Source organism: Pseudophryne corroboree, chromosome 5 (genome assembly GCF_028390025.1).
Source record: "Pseudophryne corroboree isolate aPseCor3 chromosome 5, aPseCor3.hap2, whole genome shotgun sequence".
Classification (NCBI taxonomy): Eukaryota; Metazoa; Chordata; class Amphibia; order Anura; family Myobatrachidae; genus Pseudophryne; species Pseudophryne corroboree.
This window is the reverse complement of record NC_086448.1, coordinates 248,944,664-248,965,117: the sequence shown is the minus strand read 5'-3', so window position 1 is coordinate 248,965,117 and position 20,454 is coordinate 248,944,664. Positions and strand designations below refer to the sequence as shown.

Genomic DNA, 20,454 nt, shown 5'->3' with positions numbered 1-20,454 from the left:
CGGCGCACATGGAGAAGGTAAGGCATCTGTTCCGCTTAGTAGGGAAAACACGAGACACAGCCACACTGTTTCAGGCTGGAGACTACCGAACAGTCGCTGAAGCGGCTGCCACCTCGGGTGCACCAGCGCTAGGCCTCAGGGATCATAGGCTCCAGGGGGGTAGTATGAGGCCGCGATCCCTAGGGTTGATGCCGTCAGTGTAAGACGCTCCCTTGGTCGCTCCTCCCCCCCGGTTCAGGACCAGTTTCCTCTGAGTTTTCCGCCATCAACCGAGTTCCCGCTTCCATCTGAGACGCTGTGTATCTAAAAAGACCCAGTCGCAGCATAGGCAGCTGTTTGACTGGCAAGTCAGTGTTCACTGTAGGTTCACGGGGTGGCTGTGTACACGAATAGCGTCTGGATCCACTCAGTGTTCACTTACGTGTTGATCGATCCTGGAAGCGGGTGAAGTCTTTCTGTATCCCACTCCCTTAAGCCGCGTGATACAGCACTAAGTCTCTATCTTCCTTTGAGTATGAATAGTTGGATAAGTGCCTGATGCATACGAGTCTGTAAACTATTAGTGCTTTTTCGTTCGCTGTGCCTTGGGACTTAAGTTTAGACCTAAAGGCTCTTCAGGTTACCTCATTTGAACCACTAAAATAAGTGGATCTTAAATGGTTGACAGCTAAAGTTTTCTTACTACTGGCTGTTGCTTCAGCTAGAAGAATTCAGATTTAAGGGCATTGTTATGTCGCTCTACTTTTCTGATTTTTTTTTTTTTTATCATCCAGATAGAGCGGTTCTCAGAACCAAATCTGGGTATCTTCCTAAGGTGGTGTCTAAATTCCACCTTAACAAAGAAATTGTAGTCCCGGCCTGCTAAGGGCCGGACCTTTCTACGGGAGATGCATCGTTGGCTGTAGTCTATGCTTTAAGGATCTACGTGGAACGTACCAGTGCCATCAGAAAAACAGACACTCTTCATTCTGTATGGCTTTCAAAAGAGAGGATGGCCTGCTGCCAAGCAGACACTGGCGAGGTGGCTTCGAATGACCATTTCAGAAGCATATTCTTAAGCCGATCTCTCTGTTCCGGCTGCTGTCTCTTCTCACTCTACTCGTAAGGTAGGTCCATCATGGGCAGCACAACGTGGTGCTTCAGCAGAACAGATATGTAAGGCAGCAATTCTAAAACTGGTTCAGACTCGGGTCATTGTCCAAGCTCCACTTCAACTACAAAACAAGGGTTATTACTCCAATCTGTTTGGTTCCGAAACCACAAACCTCAAATCTCTGAACCCGTTTTTAAGGGTGTGCAAATTCAAGATGGAGTCTCTGAGAGCGGTGATCTCAGGTCTGGAGGAGGGGTAATTCCTGGTGTCTCTGGACATCAAGGATGCGTACCTTCATATTACAATTTGGCCGCCTCATCAGGCGTATCTAAGGTTTGCACTGCAGGACTGTCACTACCAGTTTCAGGCCCTGCGATTTGTTCTCTCCACGGCACCGAGGGTATTCACCAAGGTATTGGCAGAGATGATGTTTCGCAAGCAGGGAGTAAACCTAATACCATACCTGGATGACCTGCTGATAAAAGCGCCTTCCAGGGAGAGGTTGTTGGACAGCATTGCCCTCTCAACCTGACTTCTCCAGGATCACAGGTGGATTCTGAACCTGCCAAAATCCCACCTGTAACCAACACAAAGGATTCCGTTCCTAAGGAATGATCCTGGATACGGAGGAACAAAGGGTGTTCCTTCCGTTGGAAAAGGCATTGGTAATCTAGTCAATGGTGTGGGATGTCTTAAAACCAACCCATATATAGGTGTATCTGTGCATTCACCTTCTGGGGAAGATGGTAGCCTCTTACGAGGTTCTGTAGTACGGAAGGTTTCATGCAAGGCCATTCCAGCTGGATATGTTGGACAAATGGCCCGGATCGCATCTTTACATGCACCAGAGGATACGTCTGTCGCAAAAAGCCAGGATTTCTCTTCTGTGGTGGCTCCAGACTTCTCACCTGACCGAGGGTCAAAGGTTCGGGATTCAAAATTGGATTCTGCTAACCATGAGCGCAAGCCTCAGAGGTTGGGTGCAGTCGCCCAAGGGGAACAGTTCCAAGGAAAGTGGTTAAGTCAGGAAGCCGTTCTTCCGATCAACAGTCTGGAACTAAGGGCCATATACAACACCCTTCTTCTGACTTCGCATCTTCTTCAAGATCAAGTCATTCAGGTTCAGTTAAACAATGTGACGGCAGTAACGGACATAAACCGACAGGGCGGAACAAAGAGCAGGGCTGCAAATGTCAGGTAACGAAAATACTCCTCTGGGCAGAAAGACACGCGGTGGTGCTGTCAGCAATCTTCTTTCCGGGAGTAGACAACTGAGAAGCGGACACTACCTCCACCCAGGAGAGTGGGTCCTTCACCCACAAGTGTTCAAGTCATTAACAAGTCGGTGGGGCATTCCACAGATAGACATGATGGATCTCGTTTTAACAAGAAGCTAAAACGCTATTGTTCCAGATCGAGGGACCCACAAGCAGCGGCGGTGGACGTTCTGGTGACTCCATGGGTTTACCAGATGATTCACGTGTTCCCACCTCTTCCTATAATCCCAAGAATTTTCAAAACAATAAAAAGGGAAAAGGTTCAAGCAATTCTCATTGCTCCAGATTGGCCGAGAAGGACCTGGTACGCGGATCCACTGGAGTTGCTCCTGGAGGACCCGTTGCCTCATGCATCTACGAGAGGTTCTTCTGCAACCGGGGGCGTTCGTCCATCAAGACTTAGGGGGACATCCAATTATCCCCGGTAAAACATCTGGTCCGAAAAAGAGCCGTTTTTTTCTGACTTTTTTTCCGATGTTTCCACGATTTTTTTTCCACTATCCAGATGGATCGCCTGTGTAAAAAAAACAAAAAAAAACCCTTCTCCTGAAAACGGTCTGTTTCTGGGGATTCTGCTTCGCCTGCGGGAAACAAAAACCCCGCAGGGGAAACAAAACCCCCAATAAGCCGGCGCGTGTTGCGGCTTATTGGGGCTAATTTACCGGGGTTAATTGGATATCCCCCTTACTGCGGCTACGTTTGACGGCATGGAAGTTAAGCGTCAGATTTTAGCCCGGAAAGGCATTCCAAACAAGGTTATTCCAACCCTGATCCAAGCCCGGAAGGGGGTAACGTCTAAACATTACCTCCATATTTGGAAAAAAAAATGTCTTGTGTGAAAACAGGAAATTTCCTGCAGTGGCATTTCAACCGAGATGTTTTCTCCTTTTTCTACAGTCAGGTGTGGATGTGGGCCTACGTTTGGGCTCCTTGAAAGTCCCAGATTTCGGCCTTGTCCATTTTCTTCCAGAAACAATTGGCTTCCCTCCCCTGAGGTTCAGACGTTCTTGAAGGGTGTTCTGCACATCCTTGGCCTCCCACGGCACCTTGGGATCTTAACGTGGTGTCTGCCTTTCATATCAGCCAACCTATTGTTGTTCCGGTGCTTACTGAAACCTCTGCTACCTCAAAGTCCCTGGATGTTGTGAGGGCTTTGAATATCTACGTGAGCTGGACAGCTCGTCACAGAAAATCTGACTCGCTGTTTGTTCTCTATGATCCTAAGAAAATTGGGTGTCCTGCTTCAAAGCAGTCTATTGCCCGCTGACTTACTATCCAGCATGCTTATTCTACGGCATGATTGCCGGTTCCTAAAGTAGAGGCCCACTCTACTAGGTCGGTGGGTTCTTCCTGGGCGGCTGCCCGGGGTGTTTCTGCTTTACAGCTCTGCCGAGCAAATACTTGGTCGGGTTCGAACACGTTTGCTAAGTTCTACAAGTTCGATACTTTGACCAAACTGAAGGTCCTCAGAGGTCAATCGGTTCTGCAGGAACCTCTGCACTCTCCCACCCGGTTCGGGAGCTTTGGTACATCCTCATGGTACTAATGTGGACCCCAGTGTCCTTTAGGACGTAAGAGAAAATAGGATTTTAATTACCTACCGGTAAATCCTTTTCTCGTAGTCCGTAGAGGATACTGGGCTCCCGCCCAGTGCTTCGTGTTTCCTGCCCTGTTACTTCGTTAAGTAATAATGTTGGTTCAGCTGTTGCTTTTCCTGTTCAGTTTTGGTTAGCATGGCTTTCCTATTGTTTGTTTGTGCTTGTCCGAATCTCGCCACTGTTCTGTAATATCCTTCCTCAGGATATGTCCTTCTCCTCGGGCACAGTTTCTAGACTGAGTCTGGTAGGTGGGGCATAGGAGGAGCCAGTGCACACTATTGATTCTTAAGTGGACCCATCTATACCCTATGGTACTAATGTGGACCCCAGTATCCTCTACGGACTGCGAGTAAAGGATTTACCGGTAGGTAATTAAAATCCTATTTTCTCCTACGTCCACAGGGATCCCACCCTGGAGCACCTGATTTGAGGATCCTTTCACTCGCTAACCTCTTCCTTCTTGTACAGAAGGGTGTGCATGTGTATTCTTTTCGCCTGATTAGGACTCTCTTTTATGCTCCTGCCTTGAGCTTTGGAAAACAGCTGATTTGCCTGAGCCAGGAGGCGGGGATATAGGGACGGGCCCGTTGCATTGTGGGAGGCTGAAAGCTTTATCTTTTGGTGGCAATCTGCTGTCGCTACCTTAAATCCCTAATGTTATTCTGTGGACTTAGGAGAAATAGAGTTATCGACGGTAAGTCTACCATAACGATTATTTTTACATGTTCAAATGATTTAATGTGCAGTTTCCCTCGTCTTATGGTGCTGTAACTTGCAGCAGGTGTCATTCTAATTCAGGGCTGGCCAAACCGGTCCTCGAGATCTACCAACGGTTCATGTTTTCTAGGCCTTCTGGAGATCTGTAGAATTGTCAGTTAGGAATGAATGCAGCACATCTTAATTAGTAATGACTACACCTGTGCACCAGCTAGGTGGTCTGGAAAATGTGAACTGTTGGTAGATCTCGAGGACTGGTTTGGCCAGCTCTGTTCTAATTGAAAACCATTAGCTGACAATTTCTTCACATCATTATTATTTGCGCAATCAGTGTTTAGTGTTTTGCTAGGTCTCCGTTGCATCCACATGCTTTTCTAAAGTTCCACTATCCCTGACAGCTGCTAGTACCTTGAAGATGGTGTCCTTCATGTGACTGCCAAATATAGCTTGCCAGTGGTTAATATAGAGGCTCAATCGGTCTTTTTTAGCTAAAGAAAAGGTTATGCTTTATTTGGGCTGTGTAATAGATGCTTACACATAATAGTACAACAGAGGTTACTTAGTGCTCCTCAGTGAAATCACAGCAGCTCAGGGTCTGGCATTGCTGTGAGAGAGGAGCAAGGTTGGCATTGGAGAAATGGGAAAAGATGGAGCAATTTCACCTCTGTCGCTAGCATGTGTTCATTAAGTTTTCAATTGATGAGGTTCTTGCAGAGCCTGGAAAAAGTATTCAAGATGAAAGGAGGATGGGATTATATTTATACATCTGATTAAATTAACAATTTAATCCTTTAGTTCTTTAAAAATAATAATAATTCTGTATTCCCTGTAGAAGAACAGTTAATGGCGCGATCCACATGGGGCAAGGATGTCTGCTCCAGGGCTTCGTAACTACGAGCTATTAAAGGCACTGCAATCGTAACTCCCCCCCCCCTCCCCGCAAAGGAACTCCTAATTGCTGAATAATGCATGGCACAGCAGAATGTGTATGTTAAACATAGTTCAGATTTTAGTACTGGTTTTCAGGAAACGTTTTTCTCATAAGGCTACCTCAAGGCTAGATCTGAACAAGTCCTGACAGCCAGTTAACCAATGTTTCTGATTAAATAAAATTCATGCTGACCCCTAACATTTGAGCCTAGACAGTGGATGGTCAGTATGTTATTGAACAGATCCCTAAGTTATGTACAAAGGGATATCACAAAGCCCTACCTACAGTAGTATGGACATTGCCATGTGCTAGACGCAAGCCAATATGTTTCTATGTATAGTGCCTTTAATTTGACAATTTAAGTTTTTTGCATCCTTGAATTGTTGACCCAACATACTATAGCTTTAGAACATATAGGTCGTTTTACAGCCGTATTACTATAATATGAGATAATACATCAGCTGTTAAAAAATATTACTGTGTGTTCAATTTCTTTGTTGGTGTTAAACTTATTTTCTTTTTAATCTTTCAGTCAATGCAGCTGACAATAAGCAAAGGGATAAAAACATGAGTTGCATTAAAATTTCTGTTGATCCGTAAGTACAAAAACATCTTCAGATTTCATATTGCGGCTAATTGTATTTCTCACTTTGTACAGCCTTGATGGATCTTCCTGATGCAACATTTTTTTCCCTTGTGTTCTTCCCACCAGTATATGAAAAATTTTCTAAACTGTTCTGCAAAATATCCTTATGTGGTTGTGAATTTTCACAGCTCTTGCACGTGGGGGGTAATTCAGATCTGATTGCTGGTCTGCGTTTTTGTTGTCCTACGATCTGATAGTCGCCGCCTACAGGGGGAGTGTGTTTTTGCTGTGTAAGTGTGCGTACATATGTGTTAGCGCAGCTGCAAAAAATCAGTTTGTGCAGTCTCTGCGCAGCCCAGGACTTACTCTTCCAGTGCAATTGAAACCTGCTGATGTCAGACACCCTCCCTGAAAACACTTGGACACGCCTGCGTTATTATGGAAAGTCCCTATAAACAGTCAGTTGTCATCCACAAACAGCCTCTACCTGTCAATCAACTTGCGTGCACCTGTGCAAATGGATCCTTCGCACCATCACTGACCGGCGATGTCTGTTGTAGCTTTCCGATGCGCCTGCGCATTTCGGTGCATACACATGCGTAGTTTGGACCTTATCGCCCGCTGTGCGAAAACGCACAGCAGCGTTTAGATCTGAATTACTCCCATGGACTTTACCCTAGGTTGCACCTAGTCCTACCTGAAGCGCACCATACAGTTAAATGAGAGAAAAAAAGAAATAAAATTGTTATATTTTATTTCTCTGACGTCCTAGTGGATGCTGGGTACTCCGTAAGGGCCATGGGGAATAGACGGGCTCCGCAGGAGACTGGGCACTCTTAAAAGAAAGATTAGGTACTATATCTGGTGTGCACTGGCTCCTCCCTCTATGCCCCTCCTCCAGACCTCAGTTAGAATCTGTGCCCGGCCAGAGCTGGATGCACCTAGTGGGCTCTCCTGAGCTTACTAGAAAAGAAAGTATTTCTTAGGTTTTTTATTTTCAGTGAGATCTGCTGGCAACAGACTCACTGCTACGAGGGACTGAGGGGAGAGAAGCAAACCTACCTGCTTGCAGCTAGCTTGTGTTTCTAAGGCTACTGGACACCATTAGCTCCAGAGGGATCGAACACAGGGCCCGACTTCGATCGTCCGTTCCCGGAGCCGCGCCGCCGTCCCCCTTGCAGAGCCAGAAGACGGAAGAACCAGAAGAAAAATGGCGGCTGAAGACTCCGGTCTTCATTAAGGTAGCGCACAGCACTGCAGCTGTGCGCCATTGCTCCCACAGCACACCACACGCTCCGGTCACTGTTGGGTGCAGGGTGCTGGGGGGGGGGGCGCCCTGGGCTGCAATAAGTATACCTTTGTCAAAACTGCACATAATACAGTTTATAAACTGTATTTCTCTAACGTCCTAGTGGATGCTGGGGACTCCGAAAGGACCACGGGGAATAGCGGCTCCGCAGGAGACTGGGCACATCTAAAGAAAGCTTTAGGACTATCTGGTGTGCACTGGCTCCTCCCCCTATGACCCTCCTCCAAGCCTCAGTTAGATCTCTGTGCCCGAACGAGAAGGGTGCACACTAGGGGCTCTCCTGAGCTTCTTAGTGAAAGTTTTAGTTTAGGTTTTTTATTTTCAGTGAGACCTGCTGGCAACAGGCTCACTGCATCGAGGGACTAAGGGGAGAAGAAGCGAACTCACCTGCATGCAGAGTGGATTGGGCTTCTTAGGTTACTGGACATTAGCTCCAGAGGGACGATCACAGGCCCAGCTTGGATGGGTCCCAGAGCCGCGCCGCCGGCTCCCTTACAGAGCCAGAAGGCAGAAGAGGTCCGGAAAATCGGCGGCAGAAGACGTCCTGTCTTCAACAAGGTAGCGCACAGCACTGCAGCTGTGCGCCATTGCTCTCAGCACACTTCACACTCCGGTCACTGAGGGTGCAGGGCGCTGGGGGGGGGCGCCCTGAGACGCAATAATAAACACCTTGGATGGCAAAAAATGCATCACATATAGCTCCTGGGCTATATGGATGCATTTAACCCCTGCCAAAATACATAAAAAAACGGGAGATAGGCTCCGCCCCCTTATCGGCGGCCTTATCTCCTCAGCACACTGGCGCCATTTTCCCTCAGCTCCGTTGGAGGGAAGCTCCCTGGCTCTCCCCTGCAGTCACTACACTACAGAAAGGGTTAAAAAAGAGAGGGGGGCACAAATTAGGCGCAGTATTAACTATACAGCAGCTATAAGGGGAAAAACACTTATAAGGTTATCCCTGTATATATATAGCGCTCTGGTGTGTGCTGGCAAACTCTCCCTCTGTCTCCCCAAAGGGCTAGTGGGGTCCTGTCCTCTATCAGAGCATTCCCTGTGTGTGTGTGCTGTATGTCGGTACTTTTGTGTCGACATGTATGAGGAGAAAAATGATGTGGAGACGGAGTAGATTGCCTGTAATAGTGATGTCACCCCCTAGGAGGTCGACACCTGAGTGGATGAACTGTTGGAAGAAATTACGTGACAGTGTCAGCTCTGTATAAAAGACAGTGGTTGACATGAGACAGCCGGCTACTCAGCTTGTGCCTGTCCAGACGTCTCATAGGCCGTCAGGGGCTATAAAGCGCCCGTTACCTCAGATGGCAGATATAGACGCCGACACGGATACTGACTCCAGTGTCGACGGTGAAGAGACAAATGTGACTTCCAGTAGGGCCACACATTACATGATTGAGGCAATGAAAAATGTTTTACACATTTCTGATAATACGAGTACCACCAAAAAAAAAAGGGGTATTATGTTCGGTGAGGAAAAACTACCTGTAGTTTTCCTAAATCTGAGAAATTAAATGAGGTGTGTGATGATGCGTGGGTTTCCCCCGATAACAATTTCTAAAATGTTATTGGCATTATATCCTTTCCCGCCAGAGGTTAGGGTGCGTTGGGAAACACCCCCTAGGGTGGATAAAGCGCTCACACGCTTGTAAGGGCTCTATCCTCTCCTGAGATGGCCGCCCTTAAGGATCCTGCTGATAGAAAGCAGGAGGGTATCCTAAAATGTATTTACACACATACTGGTGTTATACTGCGACCAGCAATCGCCTCAGCCTGGATGTGCAGTGCTGGGTTGGCGTGGTCGGATTCCCTGACTGAAAATATTGATACCCTAGATAGGGACAGTATATTTTTGCCTATAGAGCATTTGAAAGATGCATTTCTATATATGCGTGATGCACAGCGGAATATTTGCCGACTGGCATCAAGTCTAAGTGCGTTGTCCATTTCTACCAGTAGAGGGTTATGGACACGTCAGTGGTCAGGTGAGGCGTATTCCAAACGGCATTTGGAAGTATTGCCTTATTAAGGGGAGGGGTTATTTGGGGTCGGTCTTTCAGACCTGGTGGCCACGGCAACAGCTGGGAAATCCACGTTTGTACCCCAGGTCGCCTCTCAACATGAGAAGACGCCGTATTATCAGGCGCAGTCTTTTCGTGGATAAGCGGGCAAAAGGTTCCTCATTTCTGCCCCGTGACAGAGGGAGAGGAAAAAGGCTGCAGAAATCAGCCAGTTCCCAGGAACAGAAACCCTCTCCCGCCTCTACCAAGCCCTCAGTATACGCTGGGGCTTTACAAGCAGAATCAGGCACGGTGGGGGGGGCCCGTCTCAATGAATTTCAGCGCGCAGTGGGCTCACTCGCAAGTAGACCCCTGGATCCTTCAGGTGATATCTCAGGGGTACAAATTAGAATTCGAGACGTCTCCCCCTCGCCGTTTCCTAAAGTCGGCTTTACCGATGTCTCCTTCTGACAGGGAGACAGTTTTGGAAGCCATTCACAAGCTGTATTCCCAGCAGGTGATAATCAATATACCCCTCCTGCAACAGGGAACGGGGTATTATTCCACACTGTTGTGGTACCGAAGCCGGACGGCTCGGTGAGACCGATTCTAAATCTAAAATCTTTGAACACTTACATACAGAGGTTCAAATTCAAGATTGAGTCACTCAGAGCAGTGATTGCGAACCTGGAAGAAGGGGACTACATGATGTCTCGGGACATCAAGGATGCTTACCTTCATGTCAAAATTTACCCTTCTCACCAAGGGTACCTCAGGTTTATGGTACAGAACTGTCACTATCAGTTTCAGACGCTGCCATATGGATGGTCCACGGCACCCCGGGTCTTTACCAAGGTAATGGCCGAAATGATGATATTCCTTCAAAGGAAGGGAATTTTAGTTATCCCTTACTTGGACAATTCCCTGATAAGGGTAAGATCCAGGGAACAGTTGGAGGTCGGTGTAGCACTATCTCAGGTAGTGTTGTTGCAGCACGGTTGGATTCTCAATATTCCAAAATCGCAGCTGGTTCCGACGACTTGTCTTTTTTGTTCCTAGGGATGATCCTGGACACAGTCCAGAAAAAGGTGTTTCTCCCGGAGGAGAAAGCCAGGGAGTTATCCGAGCTAGTCAGGAACCTCCTAAATCCGAGCCAAGTCTCAGTGCATCAATGCACAAGGGTTCTGGGTAAAATGGTGGCTTCCTACGAAGCAATCCCATTCGGCAGATTCCACGCAAGAACTTTCCAGTGGGACCTGCTGGACAAATGGTCCGGGTCGCATCTTCAGATGCATCAGCGGATAACCCTGTCACCAAGGACAAGGGTGTCCCTCCTGTGGTGGTTGCAGAGTGCTCATCTTCTAGAGGGCCGCAGATTCGGCATTCAGGACTGGGTCCTGGTAACCACGGATGCCAGCCTGCGAGGCTGGGGAGCAGTCACACAGGGAAGGAATATCCAGGACTTATGGTCAAGCCTGGAGACATCACTTCACATAAATATCCTGAAGCTAAGGGACATTTACAATGCTCTAAGCTTAGCAAGACCTCTGCTTTAAGGTCAGCCGGTGTTGATCCAGTCGGACAACATCACGGCAGTCACCCACGTAAACAGACAGGGTGGCACAAGAAGCAGGAGGGAAATGGCAGAAGCTGCAAGGATTCTTCGCTGGGCGGAAAATCATGGGATAGCACTGTCAGCAGTATTCATTCCGGGAGTGGACAACTGGGAAGCAGACTTCCTCAGCACGACCTCCACCCGGGAGAGTGGGGACTTCACCCAGAAGTCTTCCACATGATTATAAACCGTTGGGAAAAAATCGACAGGTATTGCGCCAGGTCCAGGGACCCCCAGGCAATAGCTGTAGACGCTCTGGTAACACCGTGGGTGTACCAGTCAGGGTACGTGTTCCCTCCTCTGCCTCTCATACCCAAGGTACTGAGATTGATAAGATGGTGAGGAGTAAGCACTATATTCGTGGCTCCGGATTGGCCAAGAAGGACTTGGTAACCGGAACTTCAAGAGATGCTCACGGAGGATCCGTGGCCTCTACCTCTAAGAAGGGACCTGCTCCAGCAAGGACCCTGTCTGTTCCAAGACTTACCGCGGCTGCGTTTGACGGCATGGCGGTTGAACGCCGGATCCTGAAGGAAAAGGGGCATTCCGGATGAAGTCATCCCTATCCTGATCAAAGCCAGGAAGGATGTAACCGCAAAAACATTATCACCGCAATTGGCGAAAATATGTTGCGTGGTGCGAGGCCAATAAGGCCCGACGGTGGAAATTCAACTGGGTCGATTCCTACATTTCCTGCAAACAGGAGTGTCTATGGGCCTGAAATTGGGGTCCATTAAGGTTCAAATTTCGGCCCTGTCAATTTTCTTCCAAAAAGAACTAGCTTCAGTCCCTGAAGTTCAGACGTTTGTAAAAGGAGTACTGCATATACAGCCTCCTTTTGTGCCTCCAGTGGCACTTTGGGATCTCAATGTAGTTTTGGGTTCCAAAAGTCACATTGGTTTGAACCACTTAAATCTGTGGAGTTACAATATCTCACATGGAAAGTGGTCATGCTGTTGGCCCTGGCCTGAGCCAGGCGCGTGTCAGAATTGGCGGCTTTATCCTGAAAAAGCCCTTATCTGATGTTCCATTCGGACAGGGCGAGATTGAGGACTCGTCCTCAGTTTCTCCCTAAGGTGGTTTCAGCGTTTCACCTGAACCGGCCTATTTGTGGTGCCTGCGGCTACTAGGGACTTGGAGGATTCCAAGTTGCTGGACGTAGTCAGGGCCCTGAAGATATGTTTCCAGGACGGCTGGAGTCAGAAAATCTGACTCGCTGTTTATCCTGTATGCACCCAACAAGCTGGGTGCTCCTGCTTCTAAGCAGACGATTGCTCGTTGGATTTGTAGTACAATTCAGCTTGCACATTCTGTGGCAGGCCTGCCACAGCCAAAATCTGTAAAAGCCCATTCCACACGGAAAGTGGGCTCATCTTGGGCGGCTGCCCGAGGGGTCTCGGCTTTACAACTTTGCCGAGCTGCTACTTGGTCAGGGGCAAACACGTTGGCTAAATTCTACAAATTTGATACCCTGGCTGAGGAGGACCTGGAGTTCTCTCATTCGGTGCTGCAGAGTCATCCGCACTCTCCCGCCCGTTTGGGAGCTTTGGTATAATCCCCATGGTCCTTTCGGAGTCCCCAGCATCCACTAGGACGTTAGAGAAAATAAGAATTTACTTACCGATAATTCTATTTCTCATAGTCCGTAGTGGATGCTGGGCGCCCATCCCAAGTGCGGATTGTCTGCATTACTTGTACATAGTTATTGTTACAAAAATCGGGTTTTTTGTTGTTGTGAGCCATCTTTTCAGAGGCTCCTTCTGTTATCATGCTGTTAACTAGGTTCAGATCACAAGTTGTACGGTGTGATTGGTGTGGCTGGTAAGAGTCTTACCCGGGATTCAAGATCCTTCCTTATTGTGTACGCTCGTCCGGGCACAGTATCCTAACTGAGGCTTGGAGGAGGGTCATAGGGGGAGGAGCCAGTGCACACCAGATAGTCCTAAAGCTTTCTTTAGATGTGCCCAGTCTCCTGCGGAGCCGCTATTCCCCATGGTCCTTTCGGAGTCCCCAGCATCCACTACGGACTATGAGAAATAGAATTATCGGTAAGTAAATTCTTATTATGTGCCTAATCCCCCGCCATTAACAGTATTAAAAAAGCGGGAGAAGCCCGCCGCGGAGGGGCTATCTCCCTCAGCACACCTGCGCCATTTTCTCTTCACAGCTCCGCTGGAAGGACGCTCCCCAGGCTCTTTCCTGCAGTAGACACTACTAAAAGGATAAAAAAGAGAGGGGGGCACATAAATTTTAGGCGCAAAAGGTGATATAAGCAGCTATTGGGGTAAATTCACTCTTTGTTAGTGTAAATCCCTCTGTTATATAGCGCTGTGGTGTGTGTGCTGGCATACTCTGTCTGTCTCCCCAAAGGACTTTGTGGGGTCCTGTCCTCAGTCAGAGCATTCCCTGTGTGTGTGCGGTGTGTCGGTACGGCTGTGTCGACATGTTTGAGGAGGCTTACGTGGAGGCGGAGCAGGAGCCGATAAGTGTGATGTCGCCCCCTGCGGGGCCGACACCGGAGTGGATGGATATGTGGAAGGTATTAACCGATCGTGTCAACTCCTTACATAAAAGGTTCGATGACGTAACAGCTTTGGGACAGCCGGCATCTCAGCCCGCGCCTGCCCAGGCGTCTCAGAGGTCATCAGGGGCTCAAAAATGCCCGCTACCTCAGATGGCAGACACAGATGTCGACACGGAGTCTGACTCCAGTGTAGACGAGGATGAGACTAATGTACAGTCCACAAGGGCCATCCGATGCATGATTACGGCAATGAAAAATGTGTTGCACATTTCTGACATTAACCCGGTTACCACTAAAAAGGGTATTATGTTTGGGGAGAAAAAGCAGCCAGTGACTTTTCCCCCATCTGATGAGTTAAATGATTTGTGTGAAGAAGCGTGGTGTTCCCCTGATAAGAAACTAGTTATTTCTAAGAGGTTACTGATGGCGTACCCTTTCCCGCCAACGGATAGGTTACGTTGGGAGACATCCCCTAGGGTGGACAAGGCGCTCACACGCTTATCTAAAAGGGTGGCACTGCCGTCTCAGAATACGGCCGCCCTAAAGGAGCCTGCAGATAGAAAGCAGGAGGCTATCCTGGAGTCTGTATATACACACTCAGGTACTATACTGAGACCTGCAATTGCTTCAGCCTGGATGTGTAGTGCTGCAGCAGCATGGTCTGATACCCTGTCAGACAACATTGATTCCCTCGACAGGGATACTGTTTTGCTAACCATAGAGCATATAAAGGACGTTGTCTTATATATGAGGGATGCACAGAGGGACATTTGCCGGCTGGCATCTAGAATTAATGCAATGTCCATTTCTGCCAGGAGAGTATTATGGACTCGGCAGTGGACAGGTGATGCTGATTCTAAAAGGCACATGGAGGTTTTGCCTTATAAGGGTGAGGAATTGTTTGGGGACGGTCTCTCGGACCTCGTGTCCACAGCAACAGCTGGGAAGTCAACTTTTTTACCTCAGGTTCCCTCACAGCCTAAGAAAGCACCGTATTATCAAGTACAGTCCTTTCGGCCTCAGAAAGGCAAGCGGGTCAGAGGCGCATCCTTTCTGCCCAGAGGCAGGGGTAGAGGAAAAAAGCTGCACCAGACAGCCAGTTCCCAGGAACAAAAATCCTCCCCTGCTTCCACTAAGTCCACCACATGACGCTGGGGCTCCACAAGTGGAGCCAGGTGCGGTGGGGGCGCGTCTCCGGCACTTCAGCGACCAGTGGGTTCGCTCACAGGTGGATCCCTGGGTGCTACAAGTGGTATCTCAGCGATACAAGCTGGCGTTCGAGGCGACTCCCCCTCGCCGTTACCTCAAATCAGCATTGCCAGCTGCTCCCGGGGAAAGGGAGGTAGTACTGGCGGCTATTCACAAGCTGTACCTTCAGCAGGTGATAATCAAGGTTCCCCTCCTTCAACAGGGACGGGGTTACTATTCCACAATGTTTGTGGTACCGAAACCAGACGGTTCGGTGAGACCCATTCTAAATTTAAAATCCTTGAACACTTATGTGCGGAAGTTCAAGTTCAAAATGGAATCGTTCAGGGCAGTTATTGCAAGCCTGGAAGAGGGGGATTTTATGGTGTCCCTGGACATCAAGGATGCTTACCTGCATGTCCCCATTTACCCACCTCACCAGGAGTACCTCAGGTTTGTGGTACAGGACTGTCATTACCAATTCCAGACGTTGCCGTTTGGTCTGTCCACGGCACCGAGGGTATTTACCAAGGTAATGGCCGAGATGATGATACTCCTTCAGAAGAAGGGAGTTATAATTATCCCGTACTTGGACGATCTCCTTATAAAGGCGAGGTCTAAGGAGCAGCTGTTAGTCAGCGTAGCACTATCTCGGGAAGTGCTACAACAGCACGGCTGGATTCTGAATATCCCAAAGTCGCAACTGATTCCTACGACGCGTCTGCCCTTCCTGGGCATGATTCTGGATACAGGCCAGAAGAAGGTGTTTCTCCCGGAGGAGAAGGCTCGGGAGCTCGTGACTCTGGTCAGGGACCTCCTGAAACCAAAAACAGGTGTCGGTGCATCACTGCACGCGAGTCCTGGGAAAGATGGTGGCTTCATACGAAGCAATTCCCTTCGGCAGGTTCCATGCAAGGATCTTTGGGTGGGATCTGTTGGACAAGTGGTCCGGATCGCATCTTCAGATGCATCGGCTGATCACCCTGTCCCCGAGGGCCAGGGTGTCTTTGCTGTGGTGGCTGCAGAGTGCTCATCTTCTCGAGGGACGCAGATTCGGCATACAGGACTGGGTCCTGGTGACCACGGATGCAAGCCTCCGAGGTTGGGGGGCAGTCACTCAGGGAAGGAACTTCCAAGGACAGTGGTCAAGTCAGGAGACTTCCCTACACATAAATATTCTGGAACTAAGGACCATTTACAACGCCCTGAGTCAAGCAGAACCCCTGCTTCAAAACCAACCGGTGCTGATTCAGTCAGACAACATCACGGCGGTAGCCCATGTAAACCGCCAGGGCGGCACAAGAAGCAGGATGGCAATGGCAGAAGCCACAAGGATTCTTCGATGGGCGGAGAATCACGTGCTAGCACTGTCAGCAGTGTTCATTCCGGGAGTGGACAACTGGGAAGCAGACTTCCTCAGCAGGCACGACCTCCACCCGGGAGAGTGGGGACTTCATCCAGAAGTCTTCAAGCTGATTGTAAATCGTTGGGAACGGCCACAGGTGGACTTGATGGCGTCTCGCCTCAACAAAAAGCTAAAAAGATATTGCGCCAGGTCAAGGGACCCTCAGGCGATAGCTGTGGACGCCCTAGTGACACCGTGGGTGTACCAGTCTTCAAAGCAGACTATTGCTCGCTGGATCTGTAGCACGATTCAGATTGCACATTCTGCGGCTGGACTGCCGCATCCTAAATCAGTAAAGGCCCATTCCACGAGGAAGGTGGGCTCTTCTTGGGCGGCTGCCCAAAGGGGTCTCGGCTTTACAACTCTGCCGAGCGGCTACTTGGTCGGGTTCAAACACTTTTGCAAAATTCTACAAGTTTGATACCCTGGCTGAGGAGGACCTTGAGTTTGCTCATTCGGTGCTGCAGTCATCCGCACTCTCCCGCCCGTTTGGGAGCTTTGGTATAATCCCCATGGTCCTTACGGAGTACCCAGCATCCACTAGGACGTCAGAGAAAATAAGAATTTACTCACCGGTAATTCTATTTCTCGTAGTCCGTAGTGGATGCTAGGAGCCCGTCCCAAGTGCGGAGACTCTGCAATATATGTATATAGTTATTGCTTAACTAAAGGGTTATTGTTATGAGCCATCTGTTGAATGAGGCTCAGTTGTTGTTCATACTGTTAACTGGGTATAGTTCTCATGAGTTGTACGGTGTGATTGGTGTGGCTGGTATGAGTCTTACCCTGGATTCCAAATCCTTTCCTAGTAATGTCAGCTCTTCCGGGCACAGTTTCCCTAACTGAGGTCTGGAGGAGGGGCATAGAGTGAGGAGCCAGTGCACACCAGATATAGTACCTAATCTTTCTTTTAAGAGTGCCCAGTCTCCTGCGGAGCCCGTCTATTCCCCATGGTCCTTACGGAGTACCCAGCATCCACTACGGACTACGAGAAATAGAATTACCGGTGAGTAAATTCTTATTTTATCCATGAAGCTCATGACAAACTGTTCTTGTGGTGACGTTGCTTCCAGAGGCAGTTTAGAACTCTGCAGTGAGCAAATGATTTACAGGAGATTAATTTTTTTTAAATGACATTTCTCTGACGTCCTAGTGTATGCTGGGACTCCGTAAGGACCATGGGGAATAGCGGCTCCGCAGGAGACAGGGCACAAGAATAAAAGCTTTAGGATCAGGTGGTGTGCACTGGCTCCTCCCCCTATGACCCTCCTCCAAGCCTCAGTTAGATTTTTGTGCCCGAACGAGAAGGGTGCAGGCTAGGTGGCTCTCCTGAGCTGCTTAGAATAAAAGTATATTTTAGGTTTTTTATTTTCAGTGAGTCCTGCTGGCAACAGGCTCACTGCATCGTGGGACTAAGGGGAGAAGAAACGGACTCACCTGCGTGCAGAGTGGATCGGGTTTCTTAGGCTACTGGACATTAGCTCCAGAGGGACGATCACAGCTTCAGCCTGGATGGGTCCCGGAGCCGCGCCGCCGGCCCCCTTACAGAGCCAGAAGAGCGAAGAGGTCCGGTGAAATCGGCGGCAGAAGACGATCCTGTCTTTAGACTAAGGTAGCGCACAGCACCGCAGCTGTGCGCCATTGCTCTCAGCACACTTCACACTCCGGTCACTGAGGGTGCAGGGCGCTGGGGGGGGAGCGCCCTGAGACGCAATATAACATGATATACCTTAGATTGGCTAAAGAATACATCACATATAGCTCTGGGGCTATATGGATGTATTTTAACCCCTGCCATTTTTTACAGAAAAAGCGGGAGATAGGATCTGCCCCTTCACGACGTCCTTATCTCCTCAGCACACAAGCGCCATTTTCCCTCACAGCTCCGCTGGAAGGACGGCTCCCTGACTCTCCCCTGCAGACTTGCTACTGAATCAGGGTAAAAAAGAGAAGGGGGGGCACTATTGGCAGCTAAAAACTATGTAAACAGCAGCTATAAGGGAATAACACTTATATAAGGTTATCCCTGTATATATATATATATAGCGCTTGGTGTGTGCTGGCAGACTCTCCCTCTGTCTCTCCAAAGGGCTTGTGGGGTCCTGTCCTCTATCAGAGCATTCCCGGTGTGTGTGCTGTGTGTCGGTACGTGTGTGTCGACATGTATGAGGAGGAAAATGATGTGGAGGCGGAGCAATTGCCTGGGTTAGTGATGTCACCCCCTAGGGAGTCGACACCTGACTGGATGATCGTATTTAAAGAATTAAGTGATAATGTCAGCACTTTGCAAAGAACGGTTGATGACATGAGACAGCCGGCAAATCAATTAGTGCCTGTCCAGGCGTCTCAGACACCGTCAGGGGCCCTAAAACGCCCGTTACCTCAGTGGGTCGACACAGACCCAGACACTGAGTCTAGTGTCGACGGTGAGGAGACAAACGTAATGTCCAGTAGGGCCACACGTTACATGATCACGGCAATGAAGGAAGCATTGAACATTTCTGACACTACAAGTACCACAAAGAAGGGTATTATGTGGGGTGTGAAATAACTACCAATAGTTTTCCCTGAGTCAGATGAGTTAAATGAGGTGTGTGATAAAGCGTGGGTTTCCCCCGACAAAAAACTGCTAATTTCTAAAAAATTATTGGCACTATATCCTTTCCCGTTAGAGGTTAGGACACGTTGGGAAACACCCCCTAGGGTAGATAAGGCGCTCACACGTTTATCTAAACAAGTAGCGTTACCGTCTCCTGATACGGCCACCCTCAAAGAACCAGCAGATAGAAGGCTGGAAAATATTCTTAAAAGTATATACACACATACTGGTGTTATACTGCGACCAGCAATCGCTTCAGCCTGGATGTGCAGTGCTGGCGTCGCGTGGTCGGATTCCCTGACTGAAAATATTGATACCCTGGATAGGGACAATATACTGTTAACTATAGAGCATTTGAAGGATGCATTACTATATATGCGTGATGCACAGAGGGATATTTGCACCCTGGCATCAAGAGTAAGTGCAATGTCCATTTCTGCCAGAAGAGCGTTATGGACGCGACAGTGGTCAGGCGATGCGGATTCCAAACGACATATGGAAGTATTGCCGTATAAAGGGGAGGAGTTATTTGGGGCTGGTCTATCGGACCTGGTGGCCACGGCAACGGCTGGAAAATCCACCTTTCTTTATCATCCACTAGGGGTCACTGGAGTACTCTTGGGATATGGACGGGCGTAGCCGAACAAGGGCACTGAATATTTAAATTTAGGACCCTCCCCCCCCCTCCATATCCCCGAGTACCTCAGTGTACGACCTCAGTGTTTTTTCGGTGCTCACAGCACGAACAAGGCTTGTGGTATATCCACACTTGGATTTTTATTTTTAAATTTTTATTTTTACTTTTTATTTTTACACTTAGCACATCCCTTCCCAGTTTCTGGAAAAACATGGGTCCGGGATAGTGCCGCTGCACGGGCAGCGAATGGCGTGTCGGTCCTCACAAAGAGCACCCTCACAGCCACAGGCGCTACAAGGCAGCGCATGGCGTGTCGGTCCTCACAAAGAGCACCCTCACAGCCACAGGCAGACTGTCTCCTACTGCAACTGGACGGAGATTACAAGCCCCGTCACAGCCAGGAGGAGAGCTGAAAACTGGACGGTGCTTACAGTAAGAAGCCCCGTCACAGCCAGGATGGAAGCCCCGTCACAATCTGGACGGAGCTTACAGAAGTGCGACACTGCAAGGTATGGTGGGGGGGTCAGGGCGGTCAGCTCACGCTGCCGCCCTGCTGTGTGGGAAAAGCCTTTATTTTTACCGCCGCTTTGCCCGCCGCTTACAGAGGACCCCGCTGAACGAGAGAGCGGCCGCACGTCACTCACAGACGCCGGCCGCTCTCCCAGCCACTGTACCAGTACTCTGCCACTGTAACCGAGCGGCCGCACGTCACTCAGACGCCGGCCGCTCTCCCAGCACGGTAACCGAGCGGCCGCACGTCACTCAGACGCCGGCCGCTCTCCCAGCCACTGTACGCGAGCGCCGCCCAAGCAGCCACTCTGCGTACCCGGGTCTAAAGCTCCGAGCGGCCGTACGTCACTAAAGACGCCGGCCGCTCTTCCAGCGCTGCACCCGGCCACTGCTGTATGAGGCGCCGCCCGTTCCTAGGGCTCCCCGGCGCACTATACCAGCGCTCCCCGGGTT

General features: G+C 49.3%; 1 protein-coding gene across 1 annotated transcript in view; it reads left to right on the top strand.

The window, feature by feature from the left end:
• The window catches only part of TOP2B (DNA topoisomerase II beta), a 222,270-nt gene that overhangs the window by 55,253 nt on the left and 146,563 nt on the right, over nucleotides 1–20,454 (top strand). The window contains exon 4 of the mRNA XM_063922226.1: nucleotides 6,149–6,212. Within this exon, the coding sequence (XP_063778296.1) occupies nucleotides 6,149–6,212 (64 nt within the window). The remainder of the gene's footprint in view (nucleotides 1–6,148; nucleotides 6,213–20,454) is intronic.